Genomic DNA, 26392 nt, shown 5'->3' with positions numbered 1-26392 from the left:
GGGATTACTGAAAAAAAGTTTTGATTTTGGTTTTGCAATTCCTTTTGTCCTAAGATATATATAATGTTTATATTAGTCACTTAAAGTCTAAGTGAACTGAAATTAACAGCTGTGGAATGTTTTCAGACTCTCACTGCATCCATCCTTAAATAAGAAAAAAATTTTGACCACATGTTACAATTGAGCTATTAGATATAAGCAACTTTGGGCACACACTTACTGAGACTTTCCTATTCCACTGTTTATCAAACTCCTATCTGATGTATTTCATAATTGAAATAACTAGCATAAACGATCCAGAATGACCTATATTAATACTGATACTTTAAAAATTATGATCAAATTTTCCATTGCTACCAATAAGACTCTTCCCCAAATCATCAAACTGAAGCCCATATACTGTAAGGGTCTTTCTAATACCATCTTTCTGAGATTCCCCTTGGTTCCCAAAGGTGTGTGTTTGCCTTTACTGCAATAAATGATAAAAACTCCCAATTCCTGGTATATTCTTCGTTTTAATTGCTCTATCATAAATTAAAAGACCTATCAACCAATGGCACCGGATTTTATTTTGGTCCTGATTTTAGAAAAATATTTATCAAAACAAAACATTTCAAACTGGATATGTGGTATCAGAGAATGACTGTTTTTTTTTTTTTTTTAAAGTTGGGATGATGGTCTCGTTAGATTTTTCTTTTCTTTCCCAAAGACTAGTTATTTTCTAGAGATACATATTTAAATACCTACAAGTGACATAATAGGATGTCTGATATTTGCATTCCTGGAGGAAGAACAGGTTAGAGCTATGCATAGACAATGAAGACTGTCAAATGCCAGTCACTGTTGAAGGTTGTTAATGAGTAATTCTTCTTTTTTTTTTTTTAAAGATTTTATTTATTTATTTGACAGAGATCACAAGTAGGCAGAGAGGCAGGCAGAGAGAGAGAAGGAAGCAGGCTCCCCACCGAGCAGAAAGCCTGATGCGGGGCTGGATCCGGACCATGACCTGAGCTGAAGGCAGAGGCTTTAACCAACTGAGCCACCCAGGCGCCCCATGAGTAATTATTCTATTCCTCTACATGATCAAAATTTTCCAAAAGTCTCTTTAAAATAATTCATTGTTTTAAGAGAGAGCAATACTGTAAGATCAAAGAAAAAGCCACCGTACGGCACTCAGAGAGCGATGCTTCAACCGTTGGGAAGGCTTGGGCTCTTTCTTTTTATCTCCCACACCTGCATCAAGGCGGCTAAATGGGCTCTCCTCAGTGTCTCAGGCAGATCAATGTCTGAATTAAGTGACACTGTATTTAGAACCCGCATGTCCAATGACTAAGGCTTCTCCGACACCCCACCAGCTACCTCATTCCCTCCCCACGCAACTCACTCCATCCCAGTCTCCGCACACATCCAAGATGGTGGGTCAGGGCAGCGAAACAGGTCAGCTCTACCTCCCAGAGCGTGCGTTGGCGCCGGCCTGCGCAGGCGCATTTCCGCTTCCCTCCCGACCTTGCCGGATCGCGCCTGCGCGGTGGGGAGCTGCTCGCAGCTCCCGCTCGGCCTTGGGCTGGCTGGCTGCAGTCTCGGTTTGAGCGCGGCCGAAGCGGCTGGCTCGCTTAAGATGAAGTTTCTGCTAGTTCTCCTGGTGGCGGCGGCGGCGGTGATCCGGAGCGATGCCTCGGCCAACCTGGGCGGCGTGCCTAGCAAAAGATTAAAGATGCAGTACGCCACGGGGCCGCTGCTGAAGTTCCAGATTTGGTGAGTATGTGTGCCGGGCCGCGCAGCGCCATCGCGCCTCTGCGAGGCCCCTGTCGCTACGCGAGGCCCCGGCTTCGCGGCCTAGCGGGCTGAACCTCCCTCGGCCCGGAAGAACGGCGCCGGGAGCCTTTCGTAGCTTGCCTCCCCCGGGGTCCTTGCCGGGACTGCCAGGCCCCCCTTCTCTCCTCCAGGCATAACCGTTCTCTTGGCTCAGTTCTTTTTTGCCTCCTAGAATGGTGGGAGTGGGGGAGGAGGGCACGGGAAGGTTAAGTACTGAAAGGCGAAGACGTGGGGCCGCTTGTCAGGACGGAGGGCCGATCGGCGGCGTCACGCCATGGCCACTCGGCTGCCTGCGGAGGTGGGCATGAGTTGGCGCAGCGTCGGCGGACGAGCGCGTGCGTTTGCCGCCCAGGGCCCCTTTCCTCTCCCCTTTCCCAGGGTTATGCCCGGCGCCCTCGCTGCCCTCCCTGGGCGAAGGTTAATTCGGGTCGTTGGAGGAGACCCGCGAGTGACAGACGCCTGTTCTCCAGGACCTCCCGGGGTGACTGTTGAGTGAGGAGTGGGGATTCTGACAGCTGGAGGGCGCCGAGAGGTCCAGGGAGACTGATTTCTCACTTTGCAGTTTCCAAAATGTCTTTAAAAAGGAGCACGTTGCTCTTCCGACAGTGTGGTTCACTCCCAGACAACTCTTACCTGTTCCCCCCAACTCCCCTGACACTCGCCTCCCAGGAGTTGCCGATACCCGCATGTCTTTATACCCTTCAAATCTCTTGTGCATTCAGAGAAACAGAAAAAAAGAAAAGAAAAAAAAAACCCCAAAACCCTAAACCAGGAAAAAAAAAAAAATCCCAGCAGCTTTCGACTTTGTGCTGTAAGTTATTTTGTCGTTAACCTGGTTAAGTGTTAGAACCCGAGCAGTGATGCATGTAATACGGTAGGTAGGGTTGGGGGAAGATTTGAAAGGCAAACTAGAATTGTAAAATTGTAGAAATTAGAATCCTGTATAGCAAAAGATGACGTGTTTTCAAGATCATAGCCTTTTTAAAACTTTTATTAATTTAAGTGTACTAAAGGTTAGATTTCCTGTGTACCCAATTATTTTTTTGCTTATCCTTTAAAGAGTAAGCAAATATTTAAATTTAAAAAATCAATTTAAGTTACCCTTACAGTCAGAAAGTGAGATGGTGAGATGAGACTTTATTTTTGGAGTGAAAACTATAAAACCTTTGCACTTTCCTCCTGATTTAAAACAAAACAAAACAAAACCAGAACAACTCCCTGTATTGTTTACTGTGTGGCCAGCATATATCATTTTCATATAATACTGTAAATGGGAGTTATGACTTGACCATTGCAACTATTCCCATAATTTTTTTTTTTTAATTAGAAAGTGGCTGTCATTTTTTTCAACCTATAATTATTGTTAAGGATTGTGATACTTTGGATTAAGTAATTTAAAAAGACTGCATTTCCAGGGTATGTAATTTTTCTGTTTCCTACTTTTGCACCTCCTGTTTTGTGCTTTTCCAAAGTACTCTTCTTTTAAGTTGCTTCTATTGGAATACTCCTCAGATAATTTAACAAGTGTACCTTCCACTGAGGATGTTCATAACAACTATAGGGAAGGGCATTTAGTTCTTCAGTTAAACTTTTTATAAAGTCTTAAGTACTTCACTTGAGTTTCTGATACATAGTTTCTCTGTCATTTTTTCTTTCCTTCTTTTTTTTTTTCCTTTAAGTACAAACTGGTCCCAAAAGTCTAATAAGAGTTTTCTTTTGCAGTAACCCAGAGCATATTACATACAAAAGTTCTTCAGTTTTGTTTTGTTTTGATTAATTATCACTGTGAACAAAGGAGAGAGAGCTATTTTTACCTTTTCAATCGCTTTTGTCCTTTATTTTATGAGTGCTCTTTCTTTAACTGTAGCTCAGTATATCATCTATTAATTGTGTCATTTTTATAATTGCTAATAGAATAAGACAGCGGCACAACACACAAATGGAATTAAAGGGAGAGAGTGTGCAAAACAGCTTCCAACAAACGTTCCTATTCTATATTCATGTATTTTTTTCAATAAATATTCATTCAGTACCTGCTTGTGCCAGGGATTAAAGATAACCCTGGTGAATAATATAGATATGGTCCTCCATGAAGCTTCCAGAAGTGCACAGTATTGCATTACACATCTAAGTCTTTGGTTTATGTCAATCGATGGAGCAATATAATTAGATGAGTTTAATAACATTGATTTCATATTTGGGAGAAAAACTTACCCTGCTTACTTGGATGTTTAAACATTGAACATTAACAAAAAGAAAGTTCTCTATTCAGAGCTTAAAATGAAGGCCCCCTGTAACATTTTTCCTTTCTTGTGATTTTTATGTATAAATGCATTTTATGTGTAAATGTATACTGACAGATAATTGGTTGACAGATGTTTGTATGCATGTTTTATTTTCCCCATATATGAGATTTAACATGTAGTCATACCTACAGCATTCAATCAGTTGTAGTTTATTTATTTTTTATTTTTTAAAGATTTAACTTATTTGACAGAGATCACAAGTAGGCAGCAGGTGGAGAAAGAAGGGGAAGCAGGCTCCCTGCTGAGCAGAGAGCCTGATGGGGGGCTTGATCCCAGGACCCTGAGATCATGGCAAAAAAAAAAAAAACTAAAAATAAAAAATAAAAATAGGGGTTCCTTGGTGGCTCAGTGGGTTAAAGCCTCTGCCTTCGGCTTAGGTCATGATCCCAGGATCCTGGGATCAAGTCCCGTATTAGGCTCTCTGCTCAGGTAGGGAGCCTGCTTCCTCTCTCTCTCCCTCTCTCTCTCTGCCTGCCTCTCTGCCTACTCGTGATATCTCTCTCTCTCTGTGTCAAATAAATAAATAAATAAATCTTACAAAAAAATAAAGAGCTTACTGGGTACAGCTCTTTGCAGTTAATCCTTATTTGGATTTTTAGTGATTGATTCACTAAGAATAATAAATTAAAGATTGCAAAATAAGCAAATACAGAATTTTCCAATTTTTGTTAATTTAAGAATCCACTGCTATAATTTTAGGGCAACCAACTTCTAAAAGTATTTTTAAAAGGTTAATGAAACAACTATTCCAAGAACAGAGTTTTATTTAAATTATGCACACTCACACTTTGCTTTCATGATATGGAGGCAAGAAAATAAAGACCTAAGGCAGATTTGGATGTTGATATTTGCTGAGATTAGTAAAAGGATGAGTTGAAGAAATCTGAGAAATTGGAGCCCTAAAGATCGTGTTAGTTACCATAGACTTATATTAGCATATTCAAATATTTGACTTACTCCATGCAGGTACTTTGGTTCTTGGAATTCAGTTTTATCGTAGACATCATAGATAAGAGTAGAAAGAACTCATTAATCCATGGACAACATATAAAATTAGAGTTGTGTTCAGTGCTGTAAAGGAAAGGTTATATATTGTATGAGACGGACCTAGGCAGGAGATTAGGGAGAGTTTCCATGAGGAAATCAACTTTGAGCTGAGATTTAAAGGATAAAATTTATTGCTAGAGAGCTTTCAAGCTGTAGGAATAACATGGTCAGTGGCCTTGTAGTAAAGAGAACGTAATTGCTTAGGAGGCAAGGCTACTGACCTCAAAGTCCAAAGAGAAGGTGGCACAGATCCTGGAAGGTCTGGTAGACCATAAGGAAAAATCAGTTAGCCTCACTGTGGAAAAGACATTAGAGAGGACAAAGAATATAGATAATGGAGAAACCATTTAGGGGGATCATTGGGAGGTGCCCAGGTGAGAGATGATGGAACTTGGAATACAGTGGTGGTAGTAGAACTAGAATGTAAAGGGACAGGTTTAACAGATCTTTAGGAGATAAATTTTGGGGTTTTGGTGATGTGTTACATATCTGGGGGAAGGGAGAGGAGATATGAAGTGAGAGGTGTCAGAGACAGCTCTTGAGTTCTGGAGTTGTGCTGTGCCATTCACTAGAATGATAAACAAAGGAGACAAATTTTATGACTTTTTTTTTTCTTTTTGGTGGGAAGGAATGGGAGGAATCCTGAGTTTTTAAAACGATAACAGGGGAATATCCTACAAAGAAATTTTTGTCTCCCCAAAATAGCCATAGTAACTAAAACTAAAAACTTATTTTTAATTTGTATTTATTTATTTATTTTAAAGATTTCGTGTATCTATTTGTCAGGGAAAGGAAGAGAGAGGGGCACAGGCAGGGGGAGTGATAGGCAGAGGGAGAAGCAGGCTCTGGATGAGGATTCTATCCTAGGACCCCGGGATCATGACCTGAGCCAAAGGCAGACTTTAACCCGCTAAGCCACCCAGGGGTCCCTAAAACTTAAATACCAGTAACTAAATAATTTTTAAATACCAGTTACTGCATTTCACCAAACCTAAGATATGATGGATTTTAAGGTACACCATTATTTTATATGTCCCTCAGAGGGAGAAAAATACTGCCGTTTAAATTGTGACACAGATGATTTTAAGATAAATACTGATTTTTCACGATAGGAGAAATGTACTTCTTAGAATCATTGAAATAAAGGAGTAGTAAGTTGATTCAGATAGAAGAGTACTAATGGAGTGTTGCTGGAGAACAAATAAAATGCTGGCTGCTACACCTACTGCTATGTTAGATTTTTTAAGTTTTCTGTAATTACTTAGAACTTAGTCACCATTTTGTTTTGTTTTTTACTATTTAAACAAAAAAAACTGCAGTATCTAACTGAATAATGTACATTTAATAGTGGTTTGTACTTAATAATGTACAAAGTACTTTAGTCCAAAGCTTTTAGAGGTAGGTAAAATATGAATGGTTTTAAAGGTTTTATCTCCTCTTACAGAAAAATTGAAACATTCTTTCCTTACCATTTGCCATTAAGGTAAATGGTGGAAATCAAATTGAATGTATCATTTGGAAATACCAAGATAACCTCATAAATTTTGAATAGTATAGTTACTGGAAAACTGTATTCAGAGTTCCAGGTTCTTATTTGATCTGACTCTTACCTTCTGAATGACTTCCCGGAAATTATTGAATCTCTTTAGTTGCTCTCAACTTGTTTGTCTGTAACATGACAATGTGGGTTGCATTCCAATTACTAATATTCTGTTACTGTTTTATACTGTTAGGAAGCTTCAAGGCAAAAAATGAAAGTATGCATATGTGTTTCATTTCTGTCACCTTTTCTGCTCTCCGTAAAGGGAAATCAAGTCATGTTTTCACATATCTTACCTTGATTGGGATGCAGCCCAAGATTGGTGAGGAAGAAATCTTGCCATGGGTTTTATCAAGAACTTGGTTCTTGAAAAACTTGAGGTTTTATCAAGAACTACTGATGAAATCAAATCCTCATTTTTTTTTATGACCTTTTTTACATGCTACTTGTTTTCCCCTTTTGTCCAGGGAAGATGAATATTTATTTTTTACTATTTAGGAAGATAAATATTTGTTTTTTACTAATTGTTTGAAAGCCCATTGTCTGATGGGGGAAACAGAGACATGTTAAACAATATTACAGTAAAGTGTCCTGTTCAGAGTGTTCTAAAAAAGAGGTCATAATGGAGGGTTTTAAAACCCTAGGGGAAAGAAAGGTTATTCAGGGAGAGTTGAAAGGCTTTGACAGGAGGAAATGAAGTCTTGAAGGGTATGGGGAAAGCACCAGGAGATGTAGAGAAAGAGCTTTATAAAAGTTAAGGGAAGATCATATGTAAATGAAGCTGACTCAGCACAGAGAAGGGGGAGGGGACATGAAATAAATCTGGAGGCATATAATCTATTAAAAACTAGTGCAGCATAAATGCAATCATTTATCAAGTTTTGTTGTAATGTGTTATTTTTATTGTCTTTAATGTTGTGATGAGAACTTTGGTAAATTTTACTCTGAGACTTCCATCTTTTAAAAAAATGAAATTAGTTTTCTGGCTATAAAAATAATACAGGTTTCTTGTAAAAATAATAAAAAAGTGTAGGTGACATTTTTATTTTACCCTTCTAGGTTCTTTTGACTGGTCTATTAAAATGCCATAAGACAGATGAATAGCAGGAAAACATTTAATTACATACTTAGGAAAGCCCTATAAAAAACATGAAAGGTAAGAACAAGTTGGGCAATTGAGATTTATATAGTATCCTAAGTGAAGGAATAGGATGGGGGCCTGGGGCTCCAAAGGGGAGGAGGGTAATTCACAGGACAATAAGAAGAGCAGATTTTTTTTTTTTATAAAAGATTTTATTTATTTATTTATTTGTTTATTTGACAAAGATCACAAGTAGGCAGAGAGGCAGGCAGAGAGAGAGAGAGAGAGAGGGAAGCAGGTTCCCCACTGAGTAGAGAACCCCTCCCAGGACCTTGGGTTCATGACCCAAGCTGAAGGCAGAGGCTTAACCCACTTAGCCACCCAGGCGCCCCAGAAGAGCAGATGTTTGATTAAATAGATGTTTGTCCTGCCACACAAGTCTTGCAGATAAAAAGTTACCCCTGTTAAAGCTTTCTGTTTGGGCCTATCCAGATTCTTTAACATAGTTTAAGGAAGCAGTGAGTTTTTTTTTCCTTTGGAGTCCATTTGGTCTAAATTGCCTTCAGCTCAAAATAAGCCACATGCCAAAGTGCATATTTTGGGGTCGCATATTTTGCTCTCCCCTTAGTATACACAAGAAAGTGAAAAAATCCTTGTAGCTCTCTATTAACATTTAGAAGAACAGCCTTCAGGACAACTCTACAGACATACTGTATTATGTAATTTTACAGAAGTGATTGTGTTCATAGTTGTATGCTTTTTTTTTTTTAATTTCCTTCCCCTCTATCACTTACTGTTCAGTAATTACAGATATGCATTAGCAAGCATAGTATTACATAAGATGAGTGTTCCTTAATTTATCTAACTAGTGCTTTTTGGTTAACTTTTAGGTTGATCCTGATTTTATACAGAATTACTTAGTGAATATCCTCATATATTGTATACTTGTCCAATAATTTCTGTAAATTAAATCCACAGAATTACAGTATTATGATTAGGTCAAAAGGTATTACATTTAAAATTTTGATATTGTTATATTAGTTAAACTCCTACTGGAAGATCTTAGAGTAGTAGGTTGAGTTTTTAAAATTTCTAGTTTATCGCACTATAATAAGAATACAACATTGAATATGTAATGAGAATATGACATTGGCTATTTTACTTACTGGACTTTCTTTGTGGTATAAAATGGTCACTTGTTGCAAATGGTCTTTGTGCTGTCGGGTTTTTATTGATAACAAAACCTGATGGATGCATGAAATCTGCTAATGATAGTATTCAGATCTTATGCAATTTTATTATTCATCTTCTATCAGTTTTCTAACCCATCAATTTTTTTAGGGCCTCAAAATATAAACATATAAATATAAATTTAAAAATATATATATATATATGATTCATTGCCTCAAAATATTTTTTGATTCTGCTTTTTGGTTTTGAAATTTCTGGTAGTGTTTCCTTACCTCTTACTACTGCTTCTTATAGAATATTTTTGAATATAGACTCTTATTTTGACTTCTATTTGCTGTTCCTCCATTTTTGTTTTATGATGTAGTTTCCATAGTCCCTCAGGTTTTGTCTTCTTTTTTCTGTTTCTCCTCCCTGTTTCTCAAAACAAGAGAAATAGCTTCAGATATTACCAGTATTATCAATACTGTTTAACTCACTTAGCCACCCAGGCACCCCAGAAGACCAGATGTTTGATTAAATAGATGTTTGTCCTGCCACACAAGTGGCAGCTTGAGATATTATCAGATATTCAGATAAACAGCTTCAGATATTATCAATATCCTCATGATGAACTGTATCCTCTTCAGTAGACTATTACCAGTTTACTATCTTCTTCATTAGAATTTTGCCAGCACTAAAAAGGCATGGACTTTTTTTTTTTTTTTTTTTTTTTTTGCTTTCTCTTGTTCTAGGTTCTTTCACTTTTGACTGTCTTCAGTCAGTATTTATTGGAAGAGTACAGCCTGTTGCCGTCCACTGTGGCTTGCCCTGAAATAACCTAAATGTCCCCTCTCTCCCCTCCTGCCTCCCTCCCCTCCTCCATCCATATTCCTTTCTGGACTAGTGATAGCTCTCACTTAATACTGTTCATTTCTGGTAGGTTTTTACCTGGTTGGCTTCTGTTCCAGTTTGGAAACTGTTAGGCATAGAATGTAATACATGTAAAACTTCAGTTTTGAACATAACTCTTACCAGTAACACTCTTGGCTCGGTCTTCATGCCTCTACTGCTGGGGCTAAGCTTCCAGAATTCATTGTGCTACTGCCAGTCATCTTTCTGCTGCTCTGATATCTGACACACCCTTACTTATTAGTATAGCTGCATTATCCTGTTGGTGGCTTTCTTTCCAAGATTCCTGGTTTTTTTTTTACTGAGTTTATTCTAATGTCATGTGAAATCAGTCTGCAACCAACCAGTTAATAAATATACAGGTTAAATAGGAAAGCGGTATAAAGCAGCCCAGAGATTTCTTCAGTTTGACCATTGACTCAACATAGAACACAATATATTTTTTTATCAGACTCTTTAACAGCTTATAGAAATACACTGAGGGTGAGTTCTGTGGCATGTGAATCCTACCTTCAATTAAAAAATGTATTGAAAAGAATAAAAGCTAGGCATCATATATGGAGCATTTTAAGATGAAACAAAGAATTCTACAAAATGTGGTTGTCACTATTTATTGAATGCTTTAATCCAGTCATCTTTATTGAGTGACTGAATACCTTATAAATCTATTAATAAGTGTTTTCCAGAGTAAACAGATAAAATTCCTTCCCTAGGAAGGAGCTAAGCAATTTATAAATTCTTGGTGGAATAGTCTTTAGCAAAAGAATTCCTGAAATGTTATATGTCAGAGATACAGAACTAGAAGCTACTGACCTCCAGAATAGACAGAAGAATGGAGAGAATAAAAACAGATCACTCATAAAATTTCAGGTTTGGGGGCACCTGGGTGGCTCAGTGGGTTAAAGCCTCTGCCTTCGGCTCAGGTCATGATCCCAGGGTCCTGGGATCGAGCCCCACTCAGGCTCTCTGCTCAGTGAGGCGCATGCTTCCCTTCCTCTCTCTCTCTGCCTGCCTCTCTGCCTGCTTGTGATCTCTATCTGTCAAATAAATAAAATCTTTAAAAAAAATTTTTTTTTAGGTTTGTCACATCTTTGGAATACATTTAGTAAAGAAGCCAGGAATCTTCGAAGCTCCTTTAGGCATGAAATATGCCTGTATGTGTTTTCACTGTGGTGGCCACTGTAATGTTTCAAGATTGCTAAAAGGTTGCTAAAAGAAAATCACTTGATTTCATATAACTACTGTTCCTTAATCTGACAAGCTGATACCTTTTTGGTGCTGTTTTTGCAGCTTCTTAAAAAACTGAGCAAATTCTGGGCCACATTTTAATCTTCAAAGTGTGTAGGCACTCCTGTTTGCAACTTTTAAAAACATTAATCAGTGTAGTCTATTTTTCACTCCCTAAATCCCTTGTGTGATTTGTAGAACCTTTGGAGATTTCATTCCTTAAAGCACTTAGAGCAGGTGATGCACCAGACAAATGTTTATTATTACAGTATTTCATCTACTAAACAGAACAAGGAAAAGTAAAGGTTAAATCTAAAAGCACAACTTTCAGTGATCCGTGAGCTGTTGAACTGAGCGATGCTGTAGACGTTTAGAAAGCACAGTATTTACAAAATATCTTCCTGATTTTCTAGGTACAGTGTGGGAGAAATATTAGTTGAAATTCTTAGAATGCAAGTAGTAGAAACCTTTTTTACTGGTTTGAATAATACGTTTGGAAATGCATTTTAAAATTACTGAGAGAATAATCTTAGGCAGGGATTCATCAAGGCCTTCAGACGAGCTAAAATAGAAAACTAGAAAGTGGAGAAGATGTCATTCACTCTTCCCGGGTTCACATCTGTACTTTTTTCTCAGTAAGTCGTACTTTGTCCTTTGTTTTCTCTGAAGATTCACTTATCTTCTCAGTCCTTTGAAAGATTAAACGTGTTAAATGTTCACCTTTGTGGAGATAGTCACTTTAAAATCCCATTCCTTCACTTTTAGGGAAGGATCTCAAGCCTTCCTTTGACAGGTTTGCATTTTTCTGGACTGTCAGTGATGGCAAGGGGTTGGTTTCATTATGTAAACAGGATCCAGTTCTGTGTGTGGGTAAGAGGACAGTTAGAAAGGAGGTTATTGTAAATAAAAAGGGAAGGTGAATTCAAGAGATGCAAAAAATAGAAATCTTAAATATTTATTTCACAAATATCTGAGCTTTTGCCCTTTTTTCTTTTTTGAAATTATTATAAACATATAATGTATTATTTGTTTCAGGGGTACAGGTCTATCATTCATCAGACTTACACAACTCATAGCGCTTACCACAACACATACCCTCCCCAGTGTCCATCACCCAGCACTCCATCCTCCCACCCCACCTCCCCTCCAGCAACCCTCAGTTTGTTTCCTAAGATTTAAGAGTCTCACGGTTTGTCTCCCTCTCTGGTTTCATCTTGTTTCATTTTTTTCCTCCCTTCCCCTATGATCCTCTACCTTATTTCTTAAATTCTGCATATCAGCGAGGTGCTGTGATAACTGTTTTTCTCTGATTGACTTATTTCACTTAGCATGAGGAACTCTGGTTCCATCCACGTAGTTGCAAATGGCAAAATTTCTTTTCTTAATTTTCTTTTCTTTTTTTTTTTTTTGATAGCTGTAATTTCCAGTGTGTTTGTGCACACATACACGACATCTTTTTTATCCATTCATCTGTTGGTGGACATCTGGGCTCTTTCCATATTTGGGCTGTTGTGAACATCGCTGCTTAAATATTGGTGTGCAGGTATCCCTTTGGATCACTACATTTGTGTCTTTGGGGTAAATAATCAGTAGTGTAATTGCTGGGTATAGGGCAATTTTCAGCTCTATTTTCAACTTTTTGAGGAATCTCCATACTGTTTTCTAGAATGGCTGCATCAGCTTGCATTCCCAACAGTGTGGGAGGGCTCCCTTCTCTCTCTCTGCATCCTTGCCAACATCTGTTATTTCCTGACTTGTTAATTTTAGCCATTCTGACCAGTGTAGGGTGGTATCTCATTGTGGTTTTGATTTGTATTTCCCTGATGCCAAGTGATGTTGAGCACTTTTTCATGTGCTTTGTTGGCCATTTGGATGTCTTCTTTGCAGAAATGTCTGTTCATGTCTTCTGCCCATTTCTTGATTGGGTTATTCTTTGGGTGTTGGGTTTAATAAGTTCTTTATAGATTTTGGATACTAGCCCTTTATCTGATATGTCGTTTGTGAATATCTTCTTCCATTCTGTTGGTTTTGTTGATTATTAACTTTGCTGTGCAAAAGCTTTTGATCTTGATGAAGTCCCAACAGTTCATTTTTGCCTTTGTTTCCCTTGCCTTTGAGATGTGTCCAGCAAGAAGTTGCTGCAACTGAGGTCAAAGAGGTTGCTGCCTGTGTTCCTCTCAAGGATTTTGATGGGTTCCTATCTCACATTTAGGTCTGTCATCCATTTTGAGTCTATTTTTGTGTATGGTGTAAGGAAATGGTCCAGTTTCATTCTTCTGCATGTGGTTGTCCAATTTTTCTGACAGCATTTGTTGAAGAGACTTGTCTTTTTTTTTTTTTTTTTTTCCCCATTGGATGTTCTTTACTGCTTGGTCAAAGATTAGTTGACCATAGAGTTGAGAGTCCATTTCTGGGTTCTCTATTCTGTTCCATTGATCTATGTGTCTGTTTTTGTGCCAGTACCATACTGTCTTAATGATTACAGCTTTGTATTAGAGCTTGAAGTCTGGAATTGTGATGCCACCAGCTTTGGTTTTCATTTTCAACATTCCTTTGGGAATTTGGGATCTTTTCTTGTTCCATACAAATTCTAGGATAATTTGTTCCAGTTCTGTGAAAAAAGTTGATAGTATTTTGATAGGGATTACACTGAATGTGTAGATTGCTCTAGGTAGCTAATTCCATACACATTTTAACAATATTTCTTCGGCACATCCATGAGCATGGAACGTTTTTCCATTTCTTTGTGTGTTCCTCAATTTCTTTCATGCCCTGTTTTCCTTTAATAAGAAGATGTGAGAGATTGGGGTTTGTGATAGGTTCAAGTTTGATACAAGTATTTGACTACAGTTAGGGGCAAACATAATGTAGAAAGGGGAAAAGAGGGGTGGTTGGCTTAGTGAATCAGGACGCTGAATACATGATGTACTCAAAAAAGCACAGAATCTATTTGAAATAGTATAGACAGGGCATTTTCTTTATTTCTTAAATTTCCTTACACATAGATCATCTAATTTGTATACAGGTCTTTTCTTTTAGAGAAGTACTGTGAAAAATATTTTAAAGTGAGCAATTGCAAAAGTAGACTCCATATAGTAAGACATTTCTGTATTACTAGGCATTTGCAAAGTGATTAGGACTTAATGTTAAGATTTCAGAGTTTAAATCTTCTTCTTAAGGACCTTTGTTCCCATGGCAGGAGGAAGAGGCAGGTGCTGCAGCATATTTTTAGCATGTTTCCATATTTATGTGTTGGGGGTATAGTCGAATCCAGAGTTTTCCTCACAGACCCAAAAAGAATGAAGTAAGTTGAACAGAGCTGGGTGTGTAAAAAAGTGAAAATGACTGGGTCCTCACCATGTGTGCCTTGAATTTTACATTTTGTCCACCTCAGTAAACACCAGGGTATGTTTTGTTTTGGAAAACATCTGTCAGTAGTAGAGATTGGTATTTTAAAACAGGAAAATTGGTTTTGGGAAACAGTTATATAGGGAAAAGTTCCTTAGGTTTTCTTCACAATTCTGAAGGCAATGATAGGGAGGAAAATTTCTTATATGTAAGTAAACTTGTCTAAAAATATGTTGTATCAGTTTTGTAAACTGTTTCATCTTTCAGAAGTAAATAGGTAAAGTTTTGTGGGGTTTTTTTGTTTGTTTTTTGTTGAAGTATGATTTGCATGTTAGTTTCGATCTCCTGTTGGATTTGTAGGTGTTCAGAATGGTTTGATAACTATCTAACTGAACTCCTGCAACCTGATGTCATCTCAGTCTGCTACTCCTCCGCCATCTTGACTCAAATCCTAGCATGTTAGTTTCAGGTGTACACATAAACAGTCAATATTTTATGTAGTGTAAAATGATTGCCACCGTAAGTCCAGATAATAGAAATCACCATATAGTCACAGTTTTTTTTCTTGTGATGAGAACTTTTAAGATCCATTCTCCTACCTACTTTTAAATATGCCATATACTATTATTAACTATAGTCACTATGCTGTACATTCCATCCTCATGACTTACATGTTTTATAACTGGAAATTTGAAAAAAAAATACAGTTTTAAAGTCCTTTTTGGATTTCAAGATTATGGGCTAATTCCATTTGGAGTTCGATCCAAAGGTCTGAGACCATACCGAAGACTTGGGACTGGGAGGATGGAGGATAGAGCTAGGATTCTGCGCACAGCAGCCAGAAAAGTAGGTGAGTAGGAGGAATCCGACCAGAAGTGTTGCCTGCACATAGGTACACCTCTCTAGCTGGGCTTCTTTGGGCTTCCCTTGGCAACAGATTGGCACTTGGAGAGCAAATATGAGGGACTTCTGGAGCCCCACAGGTTTTAGTTCTTCCAGAGGGAGAATCTCTAGATGTTCATCATGGAAAAACCTCAGAGATCTCTGCCATCAAGAGGTCAACTATTTGGGTACTTGCTGGTGGCATTTTGACCAAAGGGAACTTGGTTCCTGGACAGAGGGGAGAAGAACTCTTACATCATCAACTCTCTTATTTGGGTCTAGTGGAAAGGGCTAGGATCTCAAATCACAAAGTCCATGTCTCTCAGCCCTGACTGAAGACAGCATCTGTGTCACCCATCACTACATACCCAGTGTCTAACATAGTGCTTGACATGTAGTAGGCACTCAGTAAGTATTTGAGTGAGTGAATTAATAAATAGTACATATGGATGTATAACCATGGAAAGTCACTTCATCTCTTTGGGCTTCATATTTTCCCCTTCATCTATTAAAAAAAAGTTTCAACTCAATTTTGTCTCCAGCTCTCACAATGTTTCATTAAAAGTTAGAGATTATCCCTAGGGCACATAGTACATTATATGTGAGTAAAAATAATTAAAAATTGAAAAAAAAATAAAAGAGAATGTCATTTTAGATAATTAATTCCATGTAAATACTGATACAGACTTGAGGATATTGAAATCAGTTGCCATTTCTTGGTTTCATGGTAGTTAGGCATATAGGTATTTTTTGTAATATCCTCAAAACAAAAGCAACGTTAAAATTTTTCTTTTTTAAAGATTTTATTTATTTATTTGACAGACAGAGATCACAAGTAGGCAGAGAGGCAGGCAGAGAGAGAGAGAGGAGGAAGCAGGCTCCCTGTGGAGCAGAGACCCGATGTGGGGCTCTGTCCCAGAACCCTGGGATCATGACCTGAGCCGAAGGCAGAGGTTTTAACTCACTGAGCCACCCAGGTGCCCCCAAAATTTTCTTATAGAGAAAGCAGCTGTGACAAAAGAGTACGATTTGGTCACTCTAACAACAGTCATAATAAAATACTAAATAAGGTGAATGTTTACTAAACATAAAGTATGTAGAGCGTAAGTTATTTTAAGTATTTAGCTGTAGAGATTTGTTGCCCTTTGCAAAAATTTCATACTTTTTAGGGACTTAATCTCTTGTGAAATTTTTATTCTAAATGTGGAGGAAGTATTAATGTAAAGGAAACTGGTGACTTACTTACTCTCTCTTTTTTTCCCCCTGAAAAGTGAGTTTTTTCTTTTTTTAAATTTTCTTTTATTTATTTATTTATTTTAGATTTTATTTATTTATTTGACAGATAGAGATCACAAGTAGGCAGAGAGGCAGGCAAAGAGAGAGAGAGAGGAGGAAGCAGGCTCCCTGCAGAGCAGAGATCCTGATGTTGGGCTCGATCCCAGGATCATGACTTGAGCAGAAGGCAGAGGCTTTAACCCATTGAGCCACCCAGGAGCCTCAAGTGAGTTTTTTCTTAAACTGAGATCTACGGGGACACCTGGGTGGCTCAGTTGTTTAAGCAACTGCCTTCGGCTCAGGTCATGATTCTGGAGTCCCCAGATCGGATTGAGTCCCACATCCAGTTCCCTGCTTGGCAGGGAGTCTGCTTGTCCCACTGACCTTTCTCCACTCGTGCTCTCTCTTTCTCTCTCTCTCATTTTTCTCTCGCTCTCAAATAAATAAATAAAATCTTAAAAAAAAATTGAGATCTACTAATATTTGGACTGTTATACCCTTCCAGATATAAACCTGATCCTGGTAGTTGGTATGTTTCTCCTTGATGACAGTGATTGACAAAGTTGGCATCTTAGGTTTTACATTACTGTTACTTAATTACTGATTCTGCTTCCTCTGTACTTTCCTTTCTTTATGTGTTCCTTGACTTAGACTATAATGCAGGTAAGTGCTTAATGCTCTTACCTGAATTTGTAAGCTCTTCTCCTGATTTGGTGGTACCATCTCTTTTTTTTTCTCTCAGCATTATTGAACTATGATTGACAAAAGAAATTATGTGTAGATAAGGTGATGATTTCATATACATGTATATTGTGAAATGATTACCACAGTAAGATTAGTTAAGACGTTCATATGTGCCCACTCACAAAGTCATATAATTAGCTTTTTTAATTGGGTGAGAACATTTAATATTTATTCTCTAAGCAACTTCCAAGTATACAAAACAGTTTGTTAGCTACAGTCACCTTGCTGTAAAGTAGATCCCTAGAATTTGTTTTATAACTGAAGGTTTGTATCCTTCCACCAGTATCTCCCCATTTTGCCTCTTCCACAGCACCTGACAACCACCAGTCTACTTTCCATGTCTCTGAGCTTGGCTTTCTTATGATTCTATGTAAAATGAGATACAATTTGTGTTTCTCTGTCTTATTTCACTTAGCATAATGCCTTCAAGTTTTATCCATATTGTTGCAAATGGTAGGATTTTTTTTTTTCTGAATAATATCCTTATGTGTATTTTATACCACATTTTCTTTTCCCATTCATCTGTCAATGGACATTTGTTTAAGTTGTTTCCATGTCTTGGCTATTTTAAGTAATGCTAAAATGAACATGGCGGTACAGATACCTCTTGAAGAGAGTGATTTCATTTTCTTCCGGGTATATCTAGAAGTGGAATTTCTAGATCATATGGTAGTTCTATGTTTAATTTTTTGAGGAACTTCTAAAATGTTTTCCTAGTGGTTGCTCCATTTACATCCCCACCAACAGTGCACAAGGATTACCATCCTTGCCAACACATACTATTTCTTTTGTCTTTTTGATGACAGGCATCCTAACAGGTATGGGGGTGTACTTTTTGTGATTTTGGTTTGCATTTCCCTGTTGATTAGTGATATGGAGCACCTTCTCATGTATCTGTTGGCTGTTTTTATGTCATCTTTGGAAAAGTATCTGTTCTGGTCCTTTTGCCCATGTTTAGTCAGATTATGGACTTTTGGCTATTTGAGTTCTATGAATTCCTTATGTTTTGGATATTAACCCTTTTATCAGATATCTGATGTGCAAATATTTTCTTCCATTCTGTAGGTTTCCTGTTCATTTTGTTGATGGCTTCCTTTGCTGTGCAGAAGCTTTTTAGTTTGATGTAGTCCCACTTGTTTATTTTGTTTTTGATACCTTTTATGGTCTAATCCACAAAATCATTGCCAAGACTAATGTCAAGGAGCTTATTACCCAGTGTTTTCTTCTAGAAGGCCTATGGTTTCAGGTGTTAGGTTCAAGTCTTTAATCCATTTTGAGTTCATTTTTATGTATGGTGGGAGATAGTTGGTCCATTTTCATTCGTCTTTAATCCATTTTGAGTTCATTTTTATGTATGGTGGGAGATAGTTGGTCCATTTTCATTCTTTTCAGGTTGTTGACAGTTTTCCCAACACCATTTGTTAAAGAGACTGGCCTTTCTTCAGTTTTGGTTCCTTTGTTTTAAATTAACTGGCTATATTTCTGTGGGTTTATTTCTGCCCTCTTGATTCTGCCCCACACTGATCTATGTGTCTGTTTTTGGGCTACTATACAATTTTGATCACTATAGCTTTGTAATGTAGTTTGACATAGGCAGCATGGTGCCTCCAGCTTTGTTCTTCCTTCTCAAGATTGTTTGGACTATTCCGGGTTTTTTATGGTTCCATACAAATTGTAGGATTGTTTGTTCTACTTCTGTGAGTAGAAGTTTTGATTGAGATTGCACTGAATCTGTAAATTTTGTTTGGCAGTGTGGACATTTTAACAATATCAGTTCTGATCTGTGAACACAAGATACCTTTCATTTATTTGTGTCTTCAATTTTTTTTAAAGTTTTCAGTGTATCCTCCCCCTACAGGTGCACTCTGGTGGCCTTTTCCCCTTTTGCTGGGGAAACATATATCCACAGCATAGTTTTTTAGAAATTTTAATGGAGATATTTGATGCTGTTGACTTAATTTCTTCGGTACTGTTATGGATTGCTGTCATACTGCTGAAAATTATCTTTCCAATGTTTGTTTTCCTTTGCAAAGTAGAAGCAAATTTTAAGTCAGAACTTAAAAAGAGTTTTTTAAGTTCCTTTTATTGTGATTGAGCAGGCATGTTTGCCCACTTAGGGGCAGAGTAGGAACAAGAACCAGTTTCATGTCTCATGCCTTCATCTTTTTTTTTTTTTTTTTTTTTTTTAAGATTTTATTTGTTGATTTGACAGACAGAGATCACAAGTAGACAGAGAGGCAGGCAGAGAGAAGAGAGAGGGAAGCAGGCTCCCTGCTGAGCAGAGAGCCTGATGCAGGACTCAATCCCAGGACCCTGAGATCATGACCTGAGCCGAAGGCAGTGGCTTAACCCACTGAGCCACCCAGGCACCCGCCTTCATCTTTTTTAAGCTTCCTGGGCCCCAGTTTTGAAAGTCCCTATTTCAGATGTGTAAGAGTTGTTTTCGTTTCAGTATTTATACTCATTGATACCCCCGCAAAAAGCAGGTTGATTTGAAAGCTCAAAATATGCTGCCATATATGAATAGGTATTTGCTGCTGCCCAACAATGACCCGAATCTATTAAGTTTAATGTTCTAATAGATGGATATACATGGTAGGGAGGTAAATATGTGAAATTTATGAATAAACCTCCGTGTTGCCATCATCCAGCATCAGTTGTTATTACTTTGTCACTGTTCTTGGGAAACAGTTTTTTATACATGGCAATATTCAGGCTTTGTCTAAATGCAAAGTAAGTGTAGGCATATTCTAAACTGATTAACAGAAGCACTTTTATTTTTCTGCAGTGTTTCCTGAGGTTATAGGCGGGTGTTTGAGGAGTACATGCGGGTTATAAGCCAGCGGTACCCAGACATCCGCATTGAAGGAGAAAATTACCTCCCTCAACCCATATATAGGTAAGTAAATTTCAGTAACTTAAAAGGAATTTTTAAAGTGAATTTTTTTCACTTTTGAGTAAACCTTTGTGAATTGGTTCAGTTAACTTCTCGGTTATTATAATTTCTTAGTTGGTTTCAATAAACAGAACACTGTTTTATAAGTATCAAGTTTATTTGATCCAAATATGGAAGAATTTTTTTGTTAAGAAGGAAGAAAGAAGGATTATTTCAGAGATGGTAACCTTCTAAGGATATGTTTTCTTACATAATTTTTTTTGCAGAAATAGACCAAGAACTCCTGAATTTTTGTATAGAGTCAGTGGTATAAAATTCTGTACTGTTAAATATTTTTAAAGCCTAATGCTATATAATTTTGCTAGTTATAATAACATTTTGTTTTAAGTCTCCGCATTAAACTTTAGTTACTATCTTTTTCACTACTTATAATTTAGTAACCTTTAGATTTGGTGTCTAGAAAATGTCTATGCACATATACTTGAGTTTTGAGTTCCATTTATTTGTGTCTTCAGTTTTTTTCAACAGTGTCTTAAAGTTTTGTTGTGTCTTAAACAGTGTCTTAAAGTTGAATTAGGTGAAAAATTATGGCTTCTGATGAATTTCTTTTTTCTTTCAATAGACACATAGCATCTTTCCTGTCAGTCTTCAAACTAGTATTAATAGGCTTAATAATTGTTGGCAAGGATCCTTTTGCTTTCTTTGGCATGCAAGCTCCTAGCATCTGGCAGTGGGGCCAAGAAAATAAGGTATGTAACCTAATAGTTTTGATAGTTGCAAGTTTTTTAGGTTGTCAGTGAAAATATTTCAATGACTTGTTTGTTTGGTTTTCTAAGTACTTGTTGCTGATTCACCTGTTCACTTGTATTATTTCAGCTTCAATCACTTTTTAATCTTGGGGCATGGTGCTTAGCCTTTCTTGACCTTAGTTTTTTGTTTGTGATTTTTTTTCTTGGCCTTAGATTTTATAATTATATATTAGGAATGATTAGGTCTTATTTTTTTCTTTTAAATATTTGAAGGATAAGGAGGTATAACTTTAGTAGAAACTGGACACAAAATAATTTAATACCTGATATTAATTATATAGATTAGGTCAAATCATATCCAACAGAATATAATACACATATAATGTAGGCCTTTTAATTAATGGCTTTATTCATTAAAAATGACATTTTCATGGATTTGTTTTTATTAAAATTTTCTGTTTTTATTATTCATCCTTTGACTCTTCTGTTAATCTCTCTCTATATATGTATATATATATATAAATCGTGCTTTTTCTTTTTTCTTTTGTAGGGTCTTGCTGTGGCATGCATTCTTTTTAGATTTCTTTAATTTGTTTTACTTAAAATCATCTTTTTTAGAGGGTCTTTCTGCTTTGAGGAATGGTACTAATTGTATTTCTCCCTTGGATAGGTTGCTTAGGTTTCCTTCTAAGGAGTATTCTGTTTTGGAGTCCTCTGTCTGGTCCTGTTCTTTAGTTCTAGGCTCAAACCACCTTTAGTGGACTCCTGCATATCTCTGCTTCTTTTTCTTAGGGAACCACTTAATTCCAGTAACAGGCAGGACTTCTTAACATAAACATAAAACTCTCAGGTGTTACCTCTTACTGAACTGGGTCTCTAGCCATTATTAGTAAGATTGATATGCACAAGATTAAGAATTGGAAGTTAAGTACTCATGATGTTTTGTGTTATATTTATTCATTCTGTTGATTCCAGCTTTAATACATTTTACTTGTGAAGACATGTAACATTATCAATCTACTGTGGAAAAGGAATGTACTTGAAAGCTAGAGCTTTGATGACACTTCTTATATATTGTTTCTATGAAAATATACTTAATGTTCCCAAATGCAAGGGTAATGTCTATGAAATCAAGCCCATCTAGCTTAAGTGAGACTGGGGGGAAAGCTTTTTCTCACTTGCTCTGGGCATTTTTATTTACTTTTTTTGAAATAACTTGCTGTGAATTGACATCCTCATTACTTCCTGTTTTTTAGTCCGGTGATTTTGTTAAAACCTTTCTGTCCACCAAGGAACTTCTGGTCTCTTTGAAAGAGTATAGATTTGCCTTCAAAAGGGGAGCAAGTATAATTTAATATGCTAGTGCTTTCTAATCTACTTTTTTCTTATTTGACTTAATTTGTTTGGAACTTGGACAGGTTGTATTCAATACATGGAGTTGCTGATTATTGCATCACTTAGTCTCTTGTGAATTCATGCCTTATATTAGAAAAATAGTGAAATGAACTCTTCTTATGCTGGTATTCTTTCGTTTAGCTTATTAAGGCTATTATGAAATTTCTAGAAATTCTGTCTCTGCATTATGAATATATATTCTTCAGTGTGTATAAAGTTATGAATTAATGTTGCATTTTCCTTGTTCTGTTTTGTTCTTTGAACATACAGAATGGCAATAAGAGCCTGTATAGAAACTTTTTTTTAAAAGATTTTATTGGGCGCCTGGGTGGCTCAGGTCATGATCTCAGAGTCCTGGGATCGAGTCCCGCATCGGGCTCTCTGCTCAGCGGAGAGCCTGCTTCCCTCTCTCTCTCTCTGCCTGCCTCTCCATCTACTTGTGATTTCTCTCTGTCAAATAAATAAATAAAATCTTTAAAAAAAAAAATAAAAAATTAAGAAGATTTTATTTATGTATTTATTTGTTTGTTTGTTTATTCATTAGAGAGAGAGTGAAAGTACGGTGAGGAGTGGGGGAGGTGGGGGGAGAAGAGGGAGGAGAATCTCAGACAGGTTCTGTGCTGAGCACAGAGCCAGACATGAGGCTTGATACCGTGACCCTTAGATCATGACCTGAGGTGAAACTAAGAGTCAGATGCCTAACTGGCTGAGCCACCCAGGCGCCCTGTCCCCTGTATAGAAACTTTTAAAAGTAGATTTTAAAATAGCTATTACCGGAGGCATCTGGGTGGCTTAGTCAGTTAAGTGTTTCCCTTTGACTCAGGTCATGATCCCAGAGTCCTGGGATCGAGTTCTGCATCAGGCTCCCTGCTTAGTGGGAAGCCTGCTTCTTCCTCTCCCTCTTGCCTGCTGCTCTGACTACTTCTGATCTCACTCTTTCTCTCTCAAAAATAAATGAGTAAAATATTTTAAAAAATAAAAATAAAAACAGCTATTACCAAATAAGCTTTTTTATTTATTAATTTGACAGAGAGAAATCACAAGTAGTCGGAGAGGCAGCCAGAGAGAGAGAGAGAGATAGGGAAGCAGGCTCCCTGCTGAGCAGAGAGCCCGATGCGGGACTCGATCCCAGGACCCTGAGATCATGACCTGAGCCGAAGGCAGCGGCCCAAACCACTGAGCCACCCAGGCGCCCCAGCTATTACCAAATAAAAATGAGATTCTATATTTTAAAAATTACTGTGTCTTCAGTTGTCATGTTTTGCCTTTAAAATAACTTTGTGTGCTGTACTTAATTATATTTTCTTTTAGGTCTATGCATGTATGATGGTTTTCTTCTTGAGCAACATGATTGAGAACCAGTGTATGTCAACAGGTGCATTTGAGATAACTTTGAATGGTGGGTTCTGAATAGTTTGCATTCTGTAACATATTTAAATGATTTATAATGACCATTTGGCTTTTCTGTTTTTCATAATATGCAAAACTATCACCTTATATGGTCCTCACCTCCTGTAGCTTGAGAATTATATCCATATGATGACCTCTAGAGAGCTCTAGATCTCTCCTAGGTGCTATATCCAAGAATCTTATGCTACTCCCAGACTGTTGATTACCTCTGCTTCCTGTACTCCAGTTTGCTTTTGCCCTGGCATTGCTCATTTATTTATAATGGCACCATTATCATTCTACCCAGTTGCCCATGTCAGAAAGCTAGGATAACCTCAGTTTCTCCCTTACTCTCCATATCTAGTGGTTCACCAAGTCTGATTCTTAATTCTACCTTCTTCATTTCTCAGAGTTCTACTCCTGTTTGTATTTATCACGATTACCCTAGTTCAAGTCACAATTATTTTGTTACCCTCTAATACATTCTCTAAACCAGAGGTTGTCCAATATGCTTACTGTCTGGCACTTTATAGTTTGTTGACCCTGATCTACTCCCTGCTCACCTCTCCAGCTTCCATTCTACCCCTCTTCTGTATTTCAGCTCTCACTTTTAATGACAGTATTTCTTAATTTTAGTTATATCTCTCACTTTCAATAATAATAGGGCTCTTTTCTAGCCTCTTATATCCCTCAGCATCTTCTAGTTTTACTTCTTAGTGCACAGTTGTGATTTCTAGCTATATGTGTAGTGCTTTTTGTGCCTCCCCTATTAGAAACACCATAGCAGCAAGAAGGGTAACTCTTTGGTTCACTACTGTATCCCCAACTGTAATGACAATAATTTGTGGAATGAATGTTTATTATAGAATCATCTTTAATTTTAAGGGGTGGTACTATTTATTTTTATTTCTATTATAGATGTGCCTGTGTGGTCTAAGCTGGAATCTGGTCACCTCCCATCCATGCAACAGCTTGTTCAAATTCTTGACAATGAAATGAAGCTTAATGTGCATATGGATTCAATCCCACATCATAGATCATAGCCCCACCTATCAGCACTGAAAACTCTTTTGTAAGTAGTTTAAAAATACAGTAACCAGTTATAGGTATCATTCTCATCACAAATCAGTAAGATACTAGATATTCCATATATTACCATTTGAGTTCCCAATTTAAGATGTAATATATGGGTGTTTTCTTTATTAAAATTTATGAAGTGATAAGAGCATTTGGACCTGCCAAAACAAGGTAAGGTTATGCTACTAATTTTATCTTCAAGGCTTAATAACCTGGGCCCATCACATCATTTTTTTGACTGGAACTCTTAATAGTCAGAGTCGGTATATTATTCTAGAATATTTATATACATATCTTCTCTTTACTTGCAAATAACTAGTTTCTAAGAGTATGCAGAATCTTTTAACATGCTCGAGATAGAAAATTATAAGCAAGTGTGTGTGAACACAGAGAGGTGGATGTTAGTTAACTTTTGCATACCGGAGATGTTCTCAGTTATTATCAATGAGTTGATTTTATAAGAGTGAATTTTGAAATAATATAATCTTCTTTTCTCTTTCAGACATTAAGGAATTTTTTGCAAGAGCAGCGTGACTGACATTATGAAGGCCTGTACTGAAGACAGCAAGCTGTTAGTACAGACCAGATGCTTTTTGGCAGGCTCGTTGTACCTCTTGAAAAACCTCAATGCAAGACAGTTTTTCAGTGCTGGCACATTTTGGAATTCTGCACATTCGTGGAGTGCAATAATACTGTATAGCTTTTTTTTCTTCCCCAAATCTACTCAGTTAACAGTTTTTAAAAAATGTAGACATTACCACTTGTACCGTTTTTTTCCTTAGTCATATTTGGAAAAGTAGAAAATGGAGTTACAATTTGACTTTCTTTTCAAAGATGTCTGTTAAATCTGTTGTGATTTTATATGAATTTTCCTTTTTTATAGTTTAAAATTGATCTTTTTGGGAATACAGCTGAAGTTCCCAAATACTTTATAAGAGTATATCAGGCATCTTTAATTTGGTCATTTCCAATTTATAGTTTTCAAAATACTGCAGATTGTGAACAGTGCATTATATGAGATTATGGGGGGAAATCCTATATCCAGAGTACTCTACCAGTTTGTGTGTATGTGCGTGTGTGCGTGTGTGATTACCAGAGAATTACTAAAAGACCAACTGCTTTTTAAATACTGTTAATGTAGTTCAAATGTCTTGCCTTGACCAATCTAATGAGTTGATTAACTGGGCCTTTATACTTAACTCAATAAAAAACTAAGCAGATGTAAGTTAAAAAGTTTGAATTTATTGCCCAGCGTACCTATTAACATTATATTTAAAAGTTTCTTCCTCAATTTTTGTTTTTGACTTACAGATAATTTCATAAGGAACATACTTCACTTTTATACACAAATAGTAAGTCACTTACCATTTTTAGGGTAGTTGAAACTCAGTTCCCTTGAAAGATCAGTTAAATCTCTTTACAACATTAATTTTAGGTTAGTAGAGAGTACTTGTTTAGTAATTTAACTTGTTTAACATCATATATCAGAATTTTATTATATTTAAGGAACAAAGTTAGAAAGTTTTTTATTCAGTGAATTTA

At 37.0% G+C, this 26392-nt stretch overlaps 1 protein-coding gene across 1 annotated transcript; it reads left to right on the top strand.

Annotated features, from left to right (window-relative positions):
- Positions 1 to 1512: 1512 nt before the first annotated feature.
- On the top strand, positions 1513 to 26070 carry SELENOT (selenoprotein T). Its single transcript, XM_059163766.1, has 6 exons — positions 1513 to 1755; positions 20133 to 20243; positions 20863 to 20989; positions 23696 to 23783; positions 24692 to 24845; positions 25353 to 26070. The coding sequence occupies exons 1-5, from the start codon at positions 1619 to 1621 to the stop codon at positions 24814 to 24816; spliced, it is 588 nt and encodes a 195-aa protein (XP_059019749.1). The 5' UTR covers positions 1513 to 1618; the 3' UTR covers positions 24817 to 24845; positions 25353 to 26070.
- Positions 26071 to 26392: the final 322 nt, after the last annotated feature.

The sequence above is a fragment of the Mustela lutreola genome, chromosome 2 (genome assembly GCF_030435805.1).
Source record: "Mustela lutreola isolate mMusLut2 chromosome 2, mMusLut2.pri, whole genome shotgun sequence".
NCBI lineage: Eukaryota > Metazoa > Chordata > Mammalia > Carnivora > Mustelidae > Mustela > Mustela lutreola.
Note: the sequence above shows the minus strand (reverse complement) of the source record. Positions and strands in the feature narration are given on the sequence as shown.